At 43.5% G+C, this 24,054-nt stretch overlaps 1 protein-coding gene across 1 annotated transcript in view; it reads left to right on the top strand.

Moving 5' to 3' along the window:
* The window catches only part of LOC147608878 (EAP30/Vps36 family protein), a 29,993-nt gene extending 9,328 nt beyond the window's left edge, over positions 1–20,665 (top strand). The window contains exons 2-8 of the mRNA XM_086788336.1: positions 14,590–14,793; positions 15,970–15,977; positions 19,463–19,548; positions 19,628–19,685; positions 19,785–19,854; positions 19,941–20,079; positions 20,182–20,665. Coding sequence (XP_086644462.1) covers positions 14,590–14,793; positions 15,970–15,977; positions 19,463–19,548; positions 19,628–19,685; positions 19,785–19,854; positions 19,941–20,079; positions 20,182–20,276 — 660 coding nt within the window. The 3' untranslated portion in view covers positions 20,277–20,665. The remainder of the gene's footprint in view (positions 1–14,589; positions 14,794–15,969; positions 15,978–19,462; positions 19,549–19,627; positions 19,686–19,784; positions 19,855–19,940; positions 20,080–20,181) is intronic.
* Positions 20,666–24,054: the final 3,389 nt, after the last annotated feature.

Raw genomic sequence — 24,054 nt, forward strand, 5'->3', positions numbered from 1 at the left:
GGTGACAAGATGGCTCATCATCAGAAGTGCATCAGTTGTACAGTTTTAGAACCCAGTAGGATGATATTTGTCGTACGCCGTGACCCCATTGTACATCCTCAGTCCAGGATAAGTCAGGCACGAGCTACGTAGGTCATTCCTCAGCCTTAGTGGGTCAGTCAGTCAGTCAAGTCCCTTAACCCACTTGGAGAGAATCATTCATGCATGTAGAGTCAGTAGAAGCCTTAGGGTTTGCATCAAAAAGCACTCTGCATCTTGCATAATATGCATACATATGCCTGTGCATCATTTAGAACATCCCCAAAGCCTTAGGGAATTTACTGGGATTTATCTGGTATTTTTTCCATATTTATTAGTATTTATTTATCATTATTTGCATTATTGGGCATTTATAAATATTAATTTTATTTAATGACCAACCTCCAGTTAGTATAAATAGGCTTGCCTAGAGCCTCTTTTGCTCATTCAGTCTTCATTGTGCTAAGAGCTCTCCTCTCTCTTGCTTTCAGCCTAAGACTAATCCAGCCCTAGTGCCCATAAGCTTTCTTCTCCAGCCCTTGAGATCCATAGCTTCAGCCCAGCCCTAGGTGCCTGTCCTCAGCCTCTTTCAGCCCTGAATTCAGCATCAGTTCATGCCCTAGATTCAGCATACTCTTCAGCTCAGTTCCACGCCTGAAAACCAGCAGTTAACAGCCTTCATACCTGCGTTTTGGTGCAGCCGTACAGCAGTTCATCTGCGTTTTGCTCCAGCCGTACAGCAGCAGACCTACAGTCCTCTGTAGCTCATGCGTTTCAGTCCACAGCCCTCTCTAGACACCTGCATTTCTGTCCACAGCAGAATCCAGCCCTGAAGCAACAGTCTACAGCAGTTTCCAGCCTTGAAACAGTTGTTTGCAGCAGTGTCCAGCATTCTGTGCATCATCAACACATTCAGCAGTCATCTGGTGAAGGTAACACAGCATTCATATGTGTTTTCAGCATTCTAACAGTGTGTAGAACAGTCCACCTTCTTCTTCTTTGAGCCTCAGGTGTGCAGCCCTTCCTCATGCCCTTGGGAGGAGTGCATAGGCTCGAGATCAAGTCATCGAGGTGTTTCTACAGCAGTGTACAGATCAGCCATACTCCGATCCTCCGAGATCTTGCGTTTGGCTTATCTACAGTCCAAAGTCATTCTCTCTAAAGTAATAAAGCAAATACTATCTCGTTATCGGGATAGGGGGCCCTTCAGTGGGTAATTCGGGACCCCATCTGGTGTACAGTGTTCATATCTCTCTCTCATCTCTTTAAAGTTTGAAGTAAATGAAATGGATTGCTAAACTCACGAAACTCAGGATACAGAAGACGGTGTGAGCATATTGTGTGACAGGATCAACCAATACAAAGACTTCCGCTGCATATCACAAAACTGGAAGTATTCCGACAAGGCATCTCCATAAGAATAGACGCTGTTTGAGAGGTAACTTACAATCCCAAATTGTTCGAAGTCTTTGTTTCCGCCATTTGGTAGTCTTTTGCAAACCCCATAAAGCATCCACATGAGGTTGAATCCAGGGTGAAGGAAGCAACACTTTGTACACATTACTTGCGGAAAGCACATACAATGGAAGAGTGCTGGTATGACCAACAAGTTGCCAATCATGAAGTGTGTCTTGATCATCCAAGGGTGGGATGGGCTCAAAAGGCCGCAAGGCATAGTAATAGTTTTCCACACTTGTTGTGATGCAAACCCAAGTTATGTTTCAAACAGGCTTGTGGGAAAGTCATCACAAATCCATTATCCGTGACAACATCCGCCACATTGGTAACTCCAATAGAGACCAAAAAGCATGCCTTTTGTGGTTCCTGTACTCCAAGTGGTCGAGAAAACACTGAAGACCAATGGATGCTTTCCAATCGAAAAGAATTCCCAGTCAACACATCTCTTCACATCTCTTCCATGCCAGCGAACAGAAGACATAGTTAATTTCCAATCACGAAGAAGAGAAGATGCATAAGGGCATCTTGGAATTTTTCCTTCAAATTTACTAATTAGCGCTTCCGAGTGAGAAATATGCCAATTGCCATAAGCCCTAGTTTTGATAGAAGCACACATGCCTGCAAGCATTATGGCCCATGGCTCCTGAAGTTGAAAGAAAGTGGGAATCATGGTGGCTTTTCTTGCCAAAAGATGGTAATGTAGATCAAGTAGGTCTGTTGGAATAATTTGTCCCGACCATAGCAGTGCATGCTAGTCACAAGAAGTCAATGGAAGTAGTTTGGACTTAGAAAAGTTGATATGAAGTTAAGCTCCTTTACCAAACAATTCCAAAGTTTTCATGATGCACTTGAGATCGTTTGGATCATTTTGAGGCATGAACAAAGAATCATTTGCATAGGCTTGAGCCAAAAAATGCGAACCATTGGGTAATCGCAAACCATGTAATTATCCGTGTGCAATCAAAAGATCCATATACATCAAAAGTGGATGCGTAGCAATCCCATAGAGCGATTCACTAAGAAGGCATCCTTGACGTAGAGATTTTTCCAGAGTCCACTTTGATGAAAGATCACGACCAAAAACACACTGGGCAGTACTATCTCTATATAGCCAAAAAAATAGCTTGTTGCATTTTACAACCAAAGCCCATTGCAGCCATGACCTCAGCTATGTAATCCCATTGAACTGTGTCAAAAGCTTTAGCTACATCCACCTGCATAACAAGAACATCCTGAGAAGTATATTTGGCATATTTCATTGCTAGATATACATTAGCAATATTATCCATAATTTGTCTTCTGGGAACAAAACCATATTGTTGTGGAAGCAAACCATGGAAAAGTAGACCACCAATACGATTTGCGAGTATTTTAGTTGCCAATTCATAGATAAGTGGCATTAATATGATTGGTCTCAAATCATCAAAGGATTGTCCCAATGCTTTTTTAGGTACCAAAGTGTAACATGCAGCGGAAGTATTCGTATTGGAGGATCCTGTCACACAAATGCTCACACCGTCTTCTGTATTTTGAGTGTCGCGAGTTTAGCAATCCACTTTAAGACTTCAAACTTTTAAGAGATATGAGAAAGAGAGATGAGAGCTGTACACCGTATGGGGTCCCGAATTACCCACTGAAGGGTCCCCTATCCCGTTACCGAGATAGTATTTGCTTTATTATCTTTAAAGAGACTGACGGTGTGACTGACGATAAGCCAAACGTAAGACCTCTGAAGACCAAGTGTTGGGCTGAACTGTACATTGCTATAGAATCACCAAAGATGTCCAATCTCGAGCCTATGCACTCTTCCCAATGGAATGAGAAGGGGATGCAGAGTTGAGGCTGAGAGAGGGGCTGTTTGGGACTATTCTAGACTGAGTATGAATGCTGTAAATGAGTATGAATGCTACATTTTACCTTCACCAAGTGGCTGGAGCAAAACGATGAGGAATGCTAAAAACTGTATGGATGCAGAAAACACAAGGTGAACTGTTGGCTAAATGTTGAACTGATACGTTTTGCTGATGTAGAAGTGCTGAATGCTCATGCGTTTGAGGCGTCTGGGATAGCGGGGTGTAGGAGACAAATGCTGAGGGATGGTGGCTGAAACTGCAATCGCTAATGCTCCTTGTGCTGAAGATGTCAAGCGCTTGAATGCTTATGCTGAAATATGATTGAATGAATAATTGAATATGCTAGGGCTCTATTTATATGGAACACAAGAGCCAGTCGGCTGGCTACAAAGCTGGCGGACTGTTCATGTCCACATTAAATGCATAAAATATGTATAAAATGCTGAAAATGATGGAAAAATTACGAGAAAATTCCTAGTAAATATCCACATGATATCTGGGGTGTTTGCCATGGTCTAGATGCAATGTATGAATGATGTGCAATATGTAGAATGCTTTCTAATGCAAACCCTAAGGTTTCTACTGACTGTATATGCATGAATGCGTCTCTTTAAGTGGGTTAAGGGACTTAGACTGACTGACTGACTTGCTATGGCTGAGAATGACCTACGTAGCTCATGCCTGACTTATCTTGGACTAAGGATTACAATGGGGTCATAGCGTATGACAAATATCATCCTAAATGGAGGCGGCAGGTTCATGGCTTCTAAGTAGTCCGCCAACAACTGGGGGTACTCTTGAAAGAACTCCTCGTCTAGCCATACGGCTTCGTGATAGTCCTCAGGGCGAGAGGTGGGAGAGTGGGCGGGAGATCGTCCCTGAGCATAATGTCCTGATGTCTGGTTAGGAGGTCTGCTAACTGAGGGACTGAAGAGGTAGAGGCTGTTTGAGCACGAACATAAAGTAGTGCTCCTGCTTCCTTGTTGCGGATAGCTCATCGGGCCTAAAGATGCGATATCAATGGGATACCAAGAATGCTTCTAGCCCCATGAATCATGACATTCTCAGGAAAACCTTTACAGATAGTAAAAGTGTCTTGCTCCCAATCGGGAATAGGCTCATACTGACGGAACCACTGAATTCCTAAGATCATGTCCCACCCCAATAGAGGCGAGACGATGAAATCTCGTTGGAATGAGGCCTTCTGAACGCCAAAGGCAAATTGCTATGCCTTCTGAGAAATGTGGGTGCAGAGACCAGGTGTGAACCTGTCCACATCTAGATGATATGAGACTAATGTGCAGCTCATTTTGTTAGCCAACTGGGGAGAGATGGCGTCTTCAGAACTGCCCATATCGAAAAGGACTACAAACTGTCGATCCTTGGCAAAGCTATAAGCTTGGATGAGGCTTTTCTGTGTAGCATCGCTCTCACCCTCTTGCTTAGCATCAAATACCACAGATGGCATAGGATGCATAGAAGATAAAAGTTGAACCGCATTGGTGGTAGTAGGCGGGGCTGGAGGAGCTGGGGATGTTGTGGCAACTGTGGCAGAAGGAGCGGTCAACAATAGAATGGTTTATACATCACATGATGACGCTCACATAGAGATACTACTAACTTGTGGCCATCTATTGTTCCAATGGCATTTGAAACCATCACAATGTCACCTTTGATGACAGGATGGTACACATCTTTAGATGAAGAACCTCCTCCTTCGCCTGGGAACATGGCCACACCGCCTTCCCAAACAATCTGGCCAGTCTCACGGTCCTGTAGAGCAACTGAATGCTCCTCAAATTCCACCCGAAAGCCAGTCTTGCATACTTCATGCACTGACAGAAGATGAAAACCCAGAGTAGGGACATAAAGAACACGGGAAGCATGCTTGCCCCCCTTGCCATCGGGAATAATCTCCATCCGGCCCTCACTATGTATCGAAATAGTGGAGTCGTCGCCAATAAAGATGGGACCTGACTGCCGTTTTAGATCCAAAAAGAAGTCACGGGACGGAGTCATATGCCTGGAAGCATGCCTGGAAGCACCACTGTCAAGAATCCATTCCCGGGTATCCTTCGCGGTGAAGCCAACTGCCTCCTCGCTCGAAGATGATGAAGCGTCGGAGTCCATCATCTCTAAGTGCACAAATGCAGGAGTCTTTGCAGCTGAGGCTGAAGAATCAGCACTCTTCCCAGTCCGCTTAGGACACTTCCTCCAATAGTGGCCTTTCTCGCCACAATCATTGCAGGATCTTTCGGCTTTCAGCTTCTCTCGTTTGAGTCAGGCTTCTTCTCAGAAGACTTCTCCGGTGAAGCCTTCCCTTTGCCGTTGTTGTTATTCCGGCCTTTCGACCGTTGGCCAGTTAAGGCCTCCAAACCGCCGCTATGGGGAGGGTTCGTGAAACGTTCCTCCTGGTCCAAGACCATTGGCACAAGCTCCTCCCAGGTAATGGTGCTGAGCCTGCCACTCGTAATCAACGAGGAGTAGAAAGCAGAATACTGAGCAGGCAAGTGGGACAGCAAAGTGATGGCCATGTCTTCAGATAATATCTCCTTCCCAGCCTTGAGGACTTCCTGCTCAAGGGCCTGGAGCTTGTTAATGTGTTCCCGCATCGTCGAGGACTTTGCAGGGTTCATAACCCGCATCTGCACTTCCAAGGAGATCCTCTTCATGGGTGATACCCTGTTATAAAGAGAAGCCAAGTGCTGCCATATGCCTCTGGCTAGCGTCATGTGCTTTATATGATTGATCACTTGTGGTGTGCAATTGAGGAAAATAAATGACCGGACCCTGGCGTTGACACGATCCCACATCTGTGCCTGTGCCTCCCGGTCCTTCTTCATCGACAGTAACTCCCCTTCCTTTGCTTCCGGCCGTGGAACCCCGATGACGATGAAATCAGCAAGGTCATATGACTCCAGCATAGACTCCATCATAACCTTCCAGATGCCGTAATTGTTCTCGTCCAATCGACGGTCCACAGGGAACGTGGGGAGAGTCGGAATCTTCACATGCTTCTCAGCCATCTCTAGTAAATCTGCCATTGCGGGGATTAAACTGAAAAAGGGTGGGTGGGTGGGGAAAAAAACTCTAAAACCTGCAAGTGGCTGTCTAGCACCTTAGCCCGCCTTCCTCTTGCAACTTCTCTTCCCGAATAGTCCAAAACAGTCCACCAATCAGCAAACTAACTATCCCCTTCTTGCTTAGAAAACTCCCAAGATCTATCAAGAGTCTAGGGCTCTGATACCATGTCAAAATATGCAGCGGAAATGATAACCAAACTTGGGTCCACAAGAGCAAGTAGAGTGCAGAAAATAGACAGCACAAGAAACACTGAGAGAAAGGCATGTAAACTCTTCTCTATACACAAGATCCCGTACAAAACTGAATGTATGAATGGTGAGGAGCATGGGGCCTATTTATATGCCCCATGGATGCAGTCGGCCAGCGCTAGAGGCTCTCCACGACTGCATAAAGCAGTCGGCCAGCAGTAAGTGTCTCCACGACTGTAGAAAGCAGGTCGGCCAGCATCAGCACCTCCATGACTGCAGCATAGGCAGTCGGCCAGTCACCAAGAGCACATGAGGTGCAGTCGGCCAGCACCATGGGCTCCTGCCAACATGTGGCATCCATCCACACCATGGAAAAAATGGGGAAAAATGATTAAACACCTATACAAGGCGGGCACACCCACAACAGAGGCCCTGGTGTCTGATTAAGACAGGAGATGGAAGGTTAAACACAGCATTCATACTCAGTCTAGAACAGTCCCAAACAGCCCCTCTCTCCGCCTCAGCTTTGCATCTGTTAGAAGTTACCAATTGGCTGGAGCAAAACGATGGGTAGATGAATGCTGAAAACTGTATGGATGCAGAATACACAAGGTGAACTGCTGGCTGAATGCTGAATTGATGCGTTTTGATGATGTAGAAGTGCTGAATGCTCATGCGTTTGAGGCGCCTAGGGCAGCAAGCTGTAGGAGACAAACGCTGAGGGATGGTGGCTGAAACTGCAATCGCTTATGCTCCTTGTGTTGAAGATGCCAAGTGCTTGAATGCTTATGCTGAAATATGATTGAATGAATGGCTGAATATGCTAGGGCTCTATTTATATGGATCACAAGAGCCAGTCGGCTGGCTACTGAGCTGGCCGACTGCTCATGTCCACATTAAATGCATAAAATATGTATAAAATGCTGAAAATGATGAGGAAACTACCAGAAAATTCCTAGTAAATATCCTGATAAATACTAGATGATATCTGGGGTGTTTGCCATGGTCTAGATGCAATGTATGAATGATGTGCAATACGCAGAATGCTTTCTAATGCAAACCCTAAGGTTTCTACTGACTGCATATGCATGAATGCATCTCTTTAAGCGGGTTAAGGGACTTAGACTGATTGACTGACTTGCTATGGCTGAGAATGACCTACGTAGCTCGTGCCTGACTTATCCTGGACTGAGGATTACAATGGGGTCCCGAAAATATATTCAAAATCTGAATATTCTCTCTCTAGAATATTTTCTCTCTCTAGGTTAAAACAATTAGAAACAAGGTCTTTATATTTCTGAAGAGGGAATTGATTACAGGGGAAGATACTAGACATTTTGAGAGGTTGGGGAGGAATCTTACAAACTCGGTGAGGCCTGATTACAGCAGGCTGTAGATAAATCCAAGCGCTCTTACGAAATGCCTCTCCCACCCATGCACCATTACGTCCTTCTTGTTGTGCAAGGATATCTACTCAATCTCATCTTTTGGTCTTGTTGGTGCGGCCATATCTTCTTGGAAGCTAGAGTAGAAAGGTAAAAAAGGACCTTAGCCTAAGGATCCAGATTTTCAGAAATTTTTGGATTATGGTCCAATTAAGGTTCCTATGGACCAATAAGATTAATCCAAATGTAGGGAGGATATAAATTGAAGAATAAAATAAAGTCCCCCAAAAATGAGTAAATACTCACATAAGACAAACTCTATGTAAGCTAAATTCTTCTTACTTTTTAATTTTAAATCTATGGTTTTCTTGATCTTCTTATTTTTTATAGTTGATTAAACTGAATTTTGATGCTATGCCTTGACTAAAAGGCTACCCCCCCTTCTCTTCTTTACAATTCAGCCTTTCTTTATCCTAGAATGATTAACAAATAAATTGATTAAATTTTTCTTCTTGTTTACACTTCCCTTAGTGCTAGGCTTCATTATGGCTGAGTGTGCCGTGCATCTCCGGAGGTTTGACAGAAACTCATTATGAAGGGCTTTGTGTGAATATATGCTCTTATGTGTGTGTGTGTGTGTGTGTGTGTGTGTGTGTGTGTGTGGAGTGCGTATGTGAGAGCATATCTTGATACAGAGTTCTACACCCACTATTGGGCACTGATGACGTTAGTGGGGATGTCGTAGTATCTAGTCCATACTATGCATAATGGAGTTGATAGTTATATAGTCTTGTGGTTGACTACCATGAGTATATAACATGCATGTTCCTAAAAGGTGAATTTGGGCATGTTCGTGGATTCATCTAGGTATACAATTTAAGAAAAATTTTCGAGCATCAAGGACATCATAATTCACACGAGATAAAGTTTGAAATATGTGATGATAATGATTGACACATTCAGTTTGCAAGCTCCATTTTTGTGTATGTCCATGGCCATCACATTTCTTAACACGCACTATTTTATACTTCTGTCTATCAACATGCAAGCTTTTGAAAAATTGCTTGGATAAACAATCTTTATCTTGGAGTTTCTTACATCTCGATTTGATTTGCCATTTATGTATCTTTCTTTGTTGATTCACAGAGACACATACGCTTTGGCTTCACATAACACATTTTGTTGATCTTGTGTAAGAGTTTGAAGACGGATGAGTGACGTGAGCGATTGGATTTGTCTCTTGGCCATTTCAACTCTTTGCTTGGCGTCTGCAACATAATACCTACCATAGTAAGCAATGACTATGTGCATTCGTTGAACAAAACGAAACCAAGCAGAATCAACATCATCTAATAACTGAGCAGAAAGCAAAGAAATGGCATCATGTACTAAAGCTATGAAGGCATCATGCGAAAGATAGTTGTTATATTTGTGTGTAAGCCTCTGATGATGTAGAGGAGGTTCCCATAAGGGCATATGAAAGTATAAAGCCAACCATAGTGGTGAATGATCAGAGAGTGTCGAGGCATGATCAACCCAAAGCTTGCACGAAAAGGAGTCACACTGTCGAGTATGTAACAAATATTATCTGTCCAATCTAGCTCAATATTGAATGAGAACATTATGGCGATAAGTAAATCTTGGAGTTTCAGCCATAGTAGAAAGCCAAAGATCAGAGGAGTCTGTTTGCAGAATGAAGTTGTCCCGAGCCTGACGCTCAATATGCAGCATATGAGAAAAGCCAGATGTATTATCCTCCCTTTGTGGAGAGTCGTTAAAATCTCCACAAACAAAAGCATTCGACAACTAGGGATAGGAATTGAAGAAATTTCAAATTCTTTGCCGCTCATGTAAAGATTGAGATGCATAAACTCTTGCAAACTGAAAAATTTCACCCTGCAAAGTACATTGCACAATGATACATCGGCCCAATGAATCATTATTCCAATGTTGGCTCCAGTTCACATCGCAAAAGAAAAGCAACACTTGAGAATTGTTTGCTTCTGGCATAGAAAATGTCATATCCAGCAAAATGGCCAAACTGGCCTCCATACTCATGTTGATTGTGTTCTTGCAAACAAACTATATCTAGTCTCATCGTATGTACATAATTCTATAAACATCTCCATTTATGAGGATTGCAAATACCATGTACATTATAGGTGATAGTGGACACACTTTATTGGAAGCATCTTATATACATGACAAACATAGTTGTCATGTACGAAAAGTTCGATTCGGTACGGTACGTTCAAATACAGTCTCGGAACGCACTGCTAAATTTTAAAAATAAAAATACGGTGGAGGTACGGTCCATTAAAAAATACTTAAAAATAAAAATACGGTGGAGGGAGAGGCTTGAGCCTTGAGGGGGAGGCTTGAGCCTTGGCCCTTGAGGAAGAGGGAGAGAGCTTAGAGGGGACTCAAGGGAGAGGATAGATCATAGAATTGAGCACTTGTGAGGGGAGGGTTTAGCAATGAGAACTTGTGAGGATGGGGTTGGGGAGGGCCTATTATATAGAATCTAGATAATAGGGAGAGTCTAGAGCTAAGAGACTCAAGCCTCAAGCAAAGGCAAGTTGGCAACCAAAGGGCCAAGTTGCCAATTTGCCAAGCCTCAAGCCTCAAGGGCCAAGGCAAGCAAGCAAGCAAGAGCCCCAAAAAACGGCCATCAAACAACTCTCCAAACGGCAAAAAAAACGGGCAAAAACGGCGAAAAAAAACGGTTAGAAAAAAAAAACGATAACCTCTTAACCGAACTGAACGAACCGGATCGAATTGAATCGAACCGAATTGTTCGAATCGAATTTATGTGGCAGTTCGCGAACCGGAGGCAACTATGATGACAGAGAAATGAGAGGATTTAACTCTCATGTATATGCGCAGATCTCCCTGGATTCCGCAACACATTCTAAATAACATCATGCTTGTGAAAGAGATGAGTACCTCCAGTACAAATTTGAACCCAATTACGTGCGATCGCATTAGCAACAAGATTCGCTTTTTGCATTGAGAACATTAGTTGCTAAGGAATCCACACTGCGAGCTACATTCTCTTGAGTTTGGATCCAATTATAGGTTTTGTACAAAGGTGCCCTGAAAGTTTATTTTGGGGCTGTAAAACTATCCTGATCCATTATGCATTTCCCTTTAGACTTGGCAGGTGGAGTAGCCTTACTGGTAGAAGCTTGCTGATTAACCACAGGCAAAGAGCCTTTCACTTTTTCTTATTGCTTAGACAAAGTAGCAGAGGGCGACACAAGAATGACATTTGCAGGAGAATTAGAAGCTAATGCCATCGGGGGCTAGGCCACAATTGGTGGTTTATGAATGATGGTAGGACATCTGAAACGTGAAACGTGTTTCACTATTGAAACGTTTCAGTCATGGACGTTTCGTCCAATGTTTGAGGGCAGTTCAAAAGTTGAGAAGGAAGAAATAGAAGCGTTCAATATTGAACATTATTGCAATGTGTGTTGCGGCTCCACCAGTTATGAAGCATGTTACTTTTTGTTCATGTAACAGGTATTCAGCATGACTCAGAATGAGGAAATCCCTCAAAATTGTCCATGGATACAATCAACAATGTATCGTAGTTTTAAACTTTGTTTGATTATTTGCTACTACTTTTGTTTTCTTGTCTGTAAGTATTAAAGTAAAATTGTAAATAAGTTTGAAGGCCCAAATTTGAAATTTCAGATTTGGGCCCCTAAATTGGAGGGGAAAATTGCACTTTGGCTCTCCAATTGAAGGCCCAAATCTGCAATTTCACATTTTGGCATGCCCAAATTTGAACCTTCAGATTCGGGTCCCCAAATTGGGGGAGCGACTTTTCCAACAAAGCTACTTTGTGTTTAGGTTCTTTAAAAAGAACCTCATAAAATCCTCTGGCAACCCCCCTCTGCAGCTCAATAGTGTGCAAGAGTCGGAAGAAGACAAGCCGATGATGATGCAACCATGGACCCTCCTGCACCGCGAATACTGGAATCACCTCGAAGAGAGCATCCACCAACCTGTCTCCTCGAAACAAAATGCCACCACGAACAGCAAGGAACTTTGCTTGGCCACGAATTCCCACACAAGTGTGCAATGAACTCCAAAAATAGACGATGAGCTGCTGGACACACCACACCCATAATCCCCAACTGGATGGAAAACACATCACGTCCCAAAAGCCTCGAATAATGAACTCAGAATAGATGGAGTTCATAATCTCTGCTATACACAAGATAACCATGTCCTGCTAGATGTCTAATGCTTGGAACTCCGAATCATGGTTCCCATGCACGAGTAAGTGGACTTGCAATCAGCCCCCTCTCCCACCCACAAGCCTCCTCTGGCTGGAAGTACATGGGGAAAAACTACATGTGTACTAGAGAAGTACACCATATGGGTCCTGTTGAGCCGGAAGCGCCTTGGGAGACCTAGAAGTGGTACTAGAATCTGTATCACTGTTGTGTGTCGCGTCTTTACCCTTTCTCCGAGATGAAGCCTTGCCCTTGGTCTTGTCCTTCTTCTTGGACAAACAATTCTTGGATAGATGTCCTCTTTTCTCGCAAGAGAAGTAGCGACTCCGACCTTTCTTCTGAACTGAGGAAAGTGCCTGGTCAGAATTGTTGACTGACACCTTCAACTTACCTTGTGAAACGAGAACGGACTCTTCCTCCAATAGTAGGGAGCTAAGACCATCAAAATCCAACTAGGTGGATGTGACTTGGCACTGCAAAGATCGAGAAATCACATCATAGTCCGGGGGAAGCATGGTGAGGATAAGTGCAGCCAGCTGAGCAGAGGACAAAGCAGCACCCATAGCCAGTAACTGGTCATGGATAACCTTGGCCTTCATAAGGAACGAGTGCATGGAACTGCCTTCAGGGAATAACAAACCGTAGAGCTGCCCTTGCAAGGTAACTGCCCTCATGGACGAATCTCAAGCAACGAGATCCTCCAATTTAGACCATACCTGATGAGCATTGGTGAGAGTTTGCACGGCTGGTGAGACCTCCTCTGTGATGGTCCGCACAAGCACATAATGCGCCTTCGAGTCCCAATTCTTCCAATCTTGTAATTCCGCAACAAATTCATCCTCCTGATCCTGAGTCCACCTCCTAGAGTTTTGAGGACACTCGGGCTTCCTCTCAGTGCCCTGAACAATATCCCACAAACCCTTGTGGATGAACTAGATCCACATTTGAAGCTTCCAATGGGCATAGTTGGGTCCTTCCAACATATTATCCTTGTTTGTGCAGGGGGGAGCCATATCCACAGCAACAAGAAACACAAATCTCAGCTCTCAAAGACTTCTCTCAAGTGCTTTCCAACGAAGCGAGGTTCCAGAACCAATTAGCCCCCCCTCAAACTTGAGAGGAGGAGGCTGGAACAGTCCAAGAAACCACCAGGAACCTCCTAGCGGAAGGGCAGGGACTTGTGGAGGAGGAAGGAGATGTACAGCCACTTGTCTGGCAACACCACATGAAGGAAACTCACCAACAACTGATGCAGGAGCAGAAAACAGAGCCAAAACTCCAACGCTTGCCGCTGTAGGAGAAAACGTAGCCAAGAACCTGGCCGGCTTGCCTCTGTAGGAGAAAAGGGCTGGCTGGACCAGAAAACACAGCAGATTAGGGAAATGCAGCAAGAAAAGGGCCGGCAGCAAGAAAAGGGCTGGCTGGACCAGAAAACACAGCAGATTAGGGAAATGCAGCCACTATTTGGGACTGATCTGCAGCCAGGAGGAGCTAGGGCAGAAAATGCAAGGCACAGATGAGAAGGTGGGCAGATTTGTAGAAGATGGAGCAGCCTGAACCTAAGGAAGTGATACCATGTTGGAGAATACACAGGCGGAAGCATAAACAAGACGAGAGAGAGTAGAGAGAGCTTGTGGACAAGATCACCTTTTGTATTAGCTTGAAGCTTTACAATGGCAATTGGCCAGCAAGAGAATGTTGAACTTGTGCAAGAAATTGGATGGAATAGTGAGAAATGGGAGGCCTCCTTTATATAGTGCATGAGTGTGCATGAGTGAACAGGCCGACTGCCTCTAGGGACAGGCCGACTGTCAACGACCCATAAATAAAGGAGAAAATACAATAAATGTCCAATAAATGGTACAACCCAATCACACTGAGATGCATAAAATCTAGCACTCCCCCCCCCCCCCCCCCCAAACACCAAAACCCAATTTATATATGACCAAAGCTCACTATCCAAGTGTACTAAAACATGACCTAGGCCTTGCTTGGGTCTCGATCCTTGGTGAATTCATTCTGTGAGGGATGCTACTTATGAGCTAATAACTCACTCAATTTGGCTCAGGCATACTTATTAGTAATTAGGTCCTTTCACAATAGGCCTGTAAGTGACCCACGAGTCTCTTATAACCTTTTGTCCCTGTTGAGGGCCACCCATGGGTATAAGCCATAAGCCTAACTTCGAACCACCACCAGAAACTGCTAGAGTAGGATAGGAGTTGTATTGTTATCTTTGAAAGTTCATTGTTTTGACATTCATAATGTACTTTTGATGAGTTCTAATAGATTCTGGAGCCCATATTATGCTTCATCACATCTGACGTCTTGCAAATGGTTTGTTAAATATGTGCAGAGTAAGGCCAAGGAGATGGTGGTTCTTGCTGAAAAAATGAGGGCAAAATTATTAGCAGCACCAAATGCGCAATCGGGCTCTACAGATGAGGAAGAGATGGGTTCAAAACAAGAAATGCAAGATTGGATGCTGAGTGTTGGGATAGCATCGCCTGTAACAAAGGAGACAGCTGGTGCACTCTATCATCAGCAGCTGTCCCGCCAGGTGCTTCTCTTAGTGCTGTGCTAGCCGGCCTGCAACACTCGTATGCTAAGGTGTGGCCAAGTGTCAATTCAGATAATTATAGGTTTTAGCTAGTTGGCATGTAATTTGTAGTGTCGCTTTTGGATTTACTACAATTTAAAAAAAATACTTTTTATTATCTCTAGCAAGTACCAGTACCTTTTTTTTTTGTATTTATTGTGCTAGAGCTAGTCCTCTTGTGCTTTTAAAAGGTCATGTTTAGTTAATAGTTTGGAAACTCCAGTGAAGCTGCATGCCAAAATAATTATTTTCTTAGATTTTAAAAATAATCTCCAGGCTAAATGTTATGTTGTGAACATCTTTTTATCAAATTGTTCAATTCTCTTTGAAGAAACATTTAGTTTAGCTTGGGATTGAGCAGATATATAATAAGCATGTGGCCACTGCCCATTGCTGCCATCAGCCTGTTGCTTATTTAGTCACCTGCCTGCCCTGAGCTTGCCACCTCACCAGCAGCTCTCTGCCTCTTAGTGCTACCGTGGGCCCTCATTGCTCCTGCCACAGTCCATTGCCTATGGCTGTAGGCTGTTTGCTATCTTTGTGCTGAAAAGGATCTTGAGATGATCATGTTGACAAGATTGGATAGGAGAATGGGTGCTGGATATCTATTCGGCCCTGCACCTCTGCTCCTTTTAAGCCACTCCCGCCCTGCTCCCGCTTCACTCTGTGTTTAGGGCACCAGTAATGTAGAATGTCCCTGCCCCGGACCGATGGTTGAACCCTCAACTAGAAGCCACTCCTGCCCTTTACCCATCGCGCATCGGGCTGGCTCCCATCTTCTCCCGTGTTCTTGACCACAGCTTGAGTTGGGTGATTGTGACAATGGTGCTCCCTCTTGAAGACAGAGTGAACAAGATCGAAAAACAGGTTCAAAAGGCCCTTTTAAACCAAAAGAAGCTGATAGACAGGACAGTGAACCAGCATCAAAAGGAGATTCATGCTGTCAGGACTGAGATTTAGGGCAAAGAGGAAATGTACAAACAACTGCAGTATGAGATGCGACAAGAGATGGAAGCCTGGAAGGACGCATGCCTGGCTGCATGCATGGAGAAATGTATGGAATTATGCAAGGAAGAGATGCAGAAGAATGGCAAAGAGAAAGGAGAGCTAGCTACACAAGAAGCCCTTGCTCTAGAGATTGCCCAGTTGCGAGATGCCAATGCCAAACTTGAGGCGGAACTAGAGAAGGCTAAGAAAGCAATCACAGCAGAGATTCAATAGGCAAAATCGGGATTCCGGGAGGAGCATGCAGGCCTCCGAAAAGACATGGAAGCAACCAAAGAAGAGGTTGGAGAAACCTCCAAATGGGTTGAGGTTGTGAAAAAGCAAAAAACAGTCCACACCCCGAATGCCACATCCATCATGACGGCCATGCTTGAGGAAGAGAAGCATCCCCAATCTAGGGCACTACATGTGCGAGCAACAGGCTTGCAAGCGGGTAATTCACCAAAAGAGGACGGTGTGACTTTATGCAGATAGATGGGCCTCACTGACACCCCTTTTGTAGATGCTTAGCAAGCTAGGAAGGACTTCACGAGAGAGAGGCCTCTCCTCCTCAAGTTCAAAGATACGGAGTCCCGTTTAGCTTTCTTGAAGAAGAGGGCCACCCCTCGAACCACCAAAATATACCTTGGAGATGACCTCACCCCCCTACAAGTGGAACACAGGAAAGTCGGGATGGTTCAGGTTATGGAAGCCCGCAAGGTAGGAAAATGGGCCGTTTATTGTGATGACTGAGTCATCATCACGGATAAATGGCCTATGAGACCATAGATGCATTGAGGATGGGAGTATGGAATTGCAATGGAACTCTATGCACAGGAGGCTTCACAGAGACTTACACAAATAGGGATATTATCTTCTACACAGAAACACATCAAAGCCCTGAGAGAGGGCTACCCAAAGTGGAGGGTTACACATGGGAGTCAGCTTTCAGAGGACAAACACGCACCACTGTGGCTTGGGAGGAGTGGCATGCTTGTTTCGCCCTCATTTGAGAGGCACGCTCACAATGGTTAGACACGATGAGGAGGCTCACTTTATGTGGATGCGGTTAGCCAGGCCTAGCTTGAGAGTAATGCATATTGCAATATGCTACTTCCCACTAGAGAAATTAGAATATGCATGCAGGTTGACAAAGAAAGGGGAGACTCTGGCACACATAACTATGCCACTTGGAGGTGAATCCTGCAAATTGGCAAATAGATCTGTGCAAGAAGTGATGTGCTTAGAAGCACCACTGTCAAAGTACCAATCTCGAGCTGAGATAGACATACAAGAAGTAGGCAAACTGCATGCAGCCACTAATGCATATCCCTCATGAGCAAAGTTAGCCTCTTTTTTAGTGTCCACAATAGCAGCCAAACCTTGCTGCTTCTTTTTCTTTTCACTCTCAATGCGCTTTCTACATTCCTCAATAAGAGGTTTTCTGCAATAGATGCATCTCTTCTTTTTCTTGTTGTCACCCTCTTTAGATGAGGTAGAATCTGAATGGGCATGTGGTTTGCCCTTAGGTGTACCACTAGATGCAGCCCCAGATTTACCTTTGTTTCGGTCAAAGGCACCAAATGCCTAATCAACAGAAAGCATAGTGGTCCTATTAGAACGAGACTGCTCCTCCTGCAATAAGAGAGTCACCAACTCATCAAAGGTATACAAATTTGGATTACCCTTCATGAGTAGACGAAGAGTAGTAGCAAAACCCTGATAGGATTCTGGTAAACCCTGAAGCACTGTAGATACAAGTGAACCATCTGGAATGACCTCATCAATATTGATGAGCTGCTCTGGCAAATCCTTCATGCGGGTAAGGAACTTGTCCATTGAATCACCCTCATCCATATGCTCAAACTCAATCTTCTTGCGAAGATAGGCAACACGGGCCTCATTGCAAACATGATACAAAGAAGCAAGTACATCCCATGCACCCTTAGAAGAAGTGCATGAACGAATGTGTGGTATGACTTGCCTTCTGCATGAAAGGGCAATCAAAGCATGTGCCTGAGCATCCTTGGCATCCCATCTTAGCTGTTCTGGAGTGGGTAGCAAAGGTGTAGAAGATGTAGCACCACCTGAAGATACATCTTCACATGCATCAATGGTTCCTGAAGTACTTGCTACTTCTGCAGGAGCAACGGGCCTGACATCAACCCTTGATACATAAATCCACAAATTCTTTGCAAGAAGTACATGTTTCATCATGTATGCCCACATAGGATAGTTGGTGCCATCCAACTTATCCTCAATGGAAAGCATTCCAAATAAATCACCAGTGTTCCCAGACATGGCGGTCACAAGTGTGTACAAACAAGTAGTAATGTTGCAATAATGCTGTAACACCCAAAAATTTGGGGGAAATGTCCTAATGTCAACTGAATCTGCCTGTAACACTCAAAATGCCTGCAAGTGTCTATAAAGAACATGCAAATGGTGTCAATTTTTGCAAAATCCCCAAATTTCAGTGCAATTACGCACCGAATCAGGCAAAATCAGTGCCAATGTATGTTAATTTTGAGCTCAAGGATGAAAAGCCCCAAAATTAATGCAGCCAATTTGCTAATAGTTTTTAGCAATTTTTGAATTTTTTAAAAGAAACTTTTAAAAAATAGCAAACTGGTTACGGATTACTGTTGGCACAGAGTTCGAGGAGAAGGGCGGTGCACAACACAGGTTAGGGCGGCGCACAGATGTGGAGCGTCGTACAATGCAGGGCGACAGCAGGCGGCATACGTTGCAGGTACAGTCGGCGCAAGACACGGCGGTGAATGTAGATCTGAAGTCAGCGAACAGTGGCGAACGTAGATCTGGCGGCGGTGATGGAAGCGGTGGCGGCGGCGCTGTGCACAGAGCTGACAAGTGGCGGCGATGGCAGATCTGGATCTGACCGGCGGCGATGGCAGTGGCGCACAGTGGCGGCGGCAGATCTCCGATGGTCCGACAACAAAGGCGGCTGAGGGCGGCGGAAGCGGGCAGCTGAGGGCGGCGGGAGGGCGAAACCCTAACCCTAAACAACAAAACCCTAATGCCAATAGGCTGATGCTCAAGCTCTGATACCAATGTTGGGTATGGGGGAAGAAGCCTGCACACAGACACACACACAAACAAGTGCAAGAGAGAAGAATTGGTGAAGCTCAAGAGTGCTGGAAAAGATGTACTCAATAATAATATGAAAGTACAATGTGAGTACATAAAGTAGCCTAGGGCAAAGTGCCCAACACACATAAGTGTGTTCACACGGGGAAAAAACTTGTGTCCAGTCACAAGGAAAAAGTGCTCGTGAGTAAGCTGTGTTCACACCTGAACTAGTCGGGAGTGGTCATGACCAACAGATGGTACTGCAGGCCAACGTCTCCATCGGCTCTTTCACCCACACCCGGGCTGCATACAGGGAAGAACAGCTGTTATCATCATTATTTTATCTCACACATACTCAAGTGTAATCATAAACAAAAGTGTGGAACCTGCTAAAGACTCTCCATCAAACTCTTATAATATCAACCTAATTGGCCTTTTCTTACAAAGTTTGTACCTGTGTGTGTGTGTGCACACACAGGGGGGAGAGAGAGAGAGAGAGAGAGAGAGAGAGAGAGAGCTCTAAACTAGAGTTGACTTGGTATGACCCAGCTGGCAGATTTGTGAAAGTTCCTCTGCAGAAGGCTGGAGGGATGTTGGCATTAGTTGATGTCTACTGCTTGTTTAATCGAGCCCGAGGGACAGGTATGTTACAGGACAGCCATGATAGCTGATAGTTTTTCTTCTGTTTATAGTTGCCAACAGTCAACTGCGGTTTTTTCAGAACTCATTTCTCCAGAGGACTTGCTTCGGGCCTGTACAATCTGGGGAAAAATCGATGCGTAAGATCTCAGCATGCAATCTTTGTGTTAGTATTGGTGTGAAGTATATATTGGTAATTTTTTCTTCGTTATTCTTTTGGGTACATATGATACATACAGGCCTGTAATTTTACGGCGGTTTGACAGTGGTGTGATGGTCATTCAATCTAAGTCCCAAAGTGATGAAGAGGTGGAGTCTTCTTAGACTGCTGGTTTATCCTTTAATCTGCTATCATGCGTTGAGAGTCTTATTCACGAATATTTGTTAAATTGCAGGTATTTTTAAGGATAAAGGCTTTCTTGATGAAGACGGCAGATAGCACAAGAGTTGGGGTCAGTGCAAGTGATGCTGCAAGAGCTTTGGGCATGGCACCAGCTCTTGCCAAGGAACAACTCCTAGCCGCTGAGAATAAAGGCAAGTTATGTGTTCTCTTCCGTATCATTTTCTGCTGTATGCCAATGTTTTCAGGAATAGTGGCTCCGCGTTTTGGTACTCAACATTTTTGTGGTTGTGCAGGTGATCTTTGCCGTGATGATGGGCCTGATGGGCTTAGATTTTATCTCAACTTTTTCAAAGAAGTGGAAATCGAAAGATTCCTTGATTCTTTATAAATTACTCATGTTACTCACTGGCCTACTCAGCATACTGTTCTTATGATTCTTAAGTATGAGTATAGCAGCATTCCATGGAGCTGAATGTCTCTAGCATCGAAAAATGCACACGGATCAACTTTGTATAAGTGGCACATACTCAAATCAATTATTCAATGTGTCCACTGTTTTCTCACTTGACAGCCTTCATTGGTCTTTCGGGGAGTCAGGACAAGCCAACTCAGGTTCTTTTTTTTGTATTTTTTGTTTCTACCTAAGTGTATAAGAAACATGTAGCAACAAAATAAGCCCAAAATTTAGCCAAATTTGTTGAGGACATTGATAAGCTCTGACGTGCATGATTTTGGTTTGAGCTCATCAAAGATGGAAGATAAACAAATTGTTGTCCATACATCTTGGTGCAGATCCATTGAGGTTGCCATTTTTTAGCAATATCTTTATTTCCACCTGGGAACATAAAGATTGCATTAATTGGGGTTGCCAAGAGAACCCATGCATTTAAACTTGTCCTACATGGAGCATTATTGCAGGAAGGTGAGATATCTTAAGCTTTTAAAACTTAGCCTGGCTCTAAGGGCTTCCGTCATGTGGGAACAATGGTGCCCCGATTGTGTACATGTGGACATCACAATCTTGAGGGAATCTCTTATTGATAGCAATGTTCACCTTGGTTGCTTGAGGATCCTTATCAGAGGTTTACAAGGAAATTCCAGTCCCAAGCTGCGTTTCCAAGATAGTCTCATTGCCAGTCGATGATGGATTTGTCCCTTTATTTTGGGAAGAAGTGGTTCGATGTAACGCTTGTCAGATGAGATTGGGTAGCATCTCCAAACCACCAAGTTCATATCATATTGTCAATTTCTCATTTCTTCTTGAGTTATTGCAACTGCCATTTAGTGCCACTCTCTATGCACTACTCTATATGCTAAGGAATAGTTGATGACTAGGGGCCTGTTATGTTGGCATAGGTCTTCAGACAAGATCATGACATCAACTCGATTGATTTGTATAATCTCATCAAAATTAGGACTTGAAACTGCAATGTGGGTGCAGGAGACAATCCTAGACAAAATCCAGTAGATAGTATTTATCTGCCACGATATTCTATCGCCTTCTTACCAACTTTTGGTAAAGTTTATCTATTAAGGGTAGCCATGTATCTCATGAACCCACGTGGCAGTTTCAAGTCCTAAGGTTGGGCACTCTTCATATGAGCTTGTTCAGTTGTTGGTACTGTGTACCAAACACAAGGATTGACATTTCAAGAGAAAGATAAAGTGTTGATGGTGTCCTATTGAGATTGCTTTACCATAGCATGCTTTATGGATAAAATTAAAATGGTATCATCCATATGAGTCGTTGATTATGGAGTTTGTACATACATCTTGAACAATTTGGTATTTGGTACTTTAATCAAGAATTTGTGATGGTTGGTAAGTGCTCTTTTGATTCATTTTGAAGCACATGAATTCACTCTAGAGGAATTTTGTATGCAAAATTGGGGTCATTGGACTCCATAGTATAGGTGAAGGATGAGAAGTCAATGTGTATGAATATTGACCGTTGCATGCTCTCTACATGGACTTTGCCAACCGTAGGATATTAGAAATAGATGGAGACTAGGATCTTCATACTTGTACATATCTTCATGCTCTTTGGCCAAAGAGCTGATCCCCCTAGAGAAGAGGGCAATTCTTCGATTCAGAAGTAATTGATATCAATTGGATTGGTTTTGTTTCCAAAATTTTATCATATGATTTTTTGATGTATAAGACACTTTGGACTGGAAAATATATATGGTGGTGGGCCAAAAATCGAGTTCCTCTCCAAACAAGCAAGGACACTAAGTCCTGCACATGAGCTCAATGCCAAAGCAGCAGCTTGGGACTATTTGGATTGTTTCTACCCATAGAAACTCCTCTGAAGGGAGTGACCCACTTTAAGATTTGGAGCACTCTTTAGCCATCGAAGGTTTATTAGGGATAACTGATTGACCAACTAGGGGATTAATTGAGGTGATTGGGTTTGCTCAGATCATTGTTATTTTAAGTGGGTAAGTTGAGAGCAAATCTATCAATGAATGACTAAATGCAACATGGTTCAATACCATATAGGCAGACCACACTTATAGAAACCATGTTAGTACTAGGGAGAGGTAAGCCCTAAGTAGCTCTGTACATTACTTCATCTATCACTTAGCTCTATCATTGTACTACCCAGTTGTTTACCCTTTTACATTCACTTCATTTCATTTTGTACTATCTAGGATGAGATATATCATGAAAACATCGTAACACTTAGGTCTCATAGGCCAATTTGGCCTTTTGTAGATGTTTAATATAACTTTGTTTCTCTCTCTCTCTCTCTCTCTCTCTCTCTCTTTTGCATGCACAACATTGCAATGGTTGTCCTTTTTCTTTTGATGCATATTTCCTATATAATTTCTTAAAAGTTACCCACCTCGATAACACTAGCCAAAGTTTTCTTGGTGGTGATGATGTGCCCAAGATTGTAGAAACCATCATTCCTTTATAAATTAATAGGTAACATATCATTCATTTTGTCGCTTTTGAAGTAGTGTCCTAGCTTGTTCATGGGTACTTTTGGCTATCCTTTTATCTTGGGTATAGAAGGAGTCCTCTTCAGGTTCATGTTCATGTTTAGATTCAACTATGTGTGGACTCTTAAATTCCCATTCATCTAATTGGATACGTCTCTCCAAAGTAAATTTCTTTGCAAAAAAAAGAGAACTTATTGGCGCTAGACTTCCAAGGATAAGGAGGTTGTGAGGTTTGCTATGTCCCTCATGAAATATTCATGCTCACTTAGCTCGTACTCACTCAAAGGTGGGCTTGGACCTAGGCAATGATCCTTCCCTACTAGGAGGTGGTGCCTCTAAAGGGGTCAAAATAAAATTGTCACCTATCACATCAAAGAAAATAGTATGCGACTATGCTCACCCATGGAAGGCCAACTTTCACCTCCCATTGAGTCCTTACATGTAACAATGCAAAATTTGCTCGGATTGGTTCCAGAGATGATAAAGGCTCCTGAATTGGCTCTTTTTGCGGCCCCTTTAAATTGGTCATGGTATCAATTGATGCCTTTAGCATGCATTAAGGTTCCCTCATTTTGTTCTATGGTTGGCCTTGGGATCTAGTCAAGCAGGGTCAATGGTTTTTACTCGACCACACTTGCTCAAGTACTAGCTCTAGTTCAACCTATACTTTCCTCCTCAAAAGCTCTTGGGATTCATTCGTTCTCTCTCTTTAACACAAGGTTGGGGTACTAGTTGAGCTTCTTTGGAAGGTTTTTGTGGCCTATAGGTTTCTTTTCTTTGGGAAGAGCTTGTTTAAATGGGAGATCGTTTGTTGTCTCCATGAGGGAGATAGCGTTGGAGCTATTATTTGAACCACTTTCAATGATCATGATGTCGTTGCTCTTGATAATTGATTGTGCATTGTATTTTTATGTGCTCTTCAAGCTCTTCTTCTTTTGGACCTCTTATTCTGGTTCATTAGCCTTTTCAGGGATTGGTGTAACCTTTAAGGCTTGTGCTTTGGCCCCTGGGTTGTTGGCTTCGAGGTGGTCGATCGAAGCTTGAGCTTTCTATTCTTTATTGCCTTGGATGTTTCCTAAAGAATTTAAGTTATGGTGGATCAAAGGTAATTAGGGCCATTGGATTAGCATGAGGATTAAGATAATAATTAAGATTAATACTTAATCACATGAGCTAAATCATAATCATAATGATAAGAGGATTGATGGGAAAATGATA

This window comes from Cibotium barometz, chromosome 52, assembly GCF_041138505.1.
Source record: "Cibotium barometz isolate CiBa-2024 chromosome 52, ASM4113850v1, whole genome shotgun sequence".
Classification (NCBI taxonomy): Eukaryota; Viridiplantae; Streptophyta; class Polypodiopsida; order Cyatheales; family Cibotiaceae; genus Cibotium; species Cibotium barometz.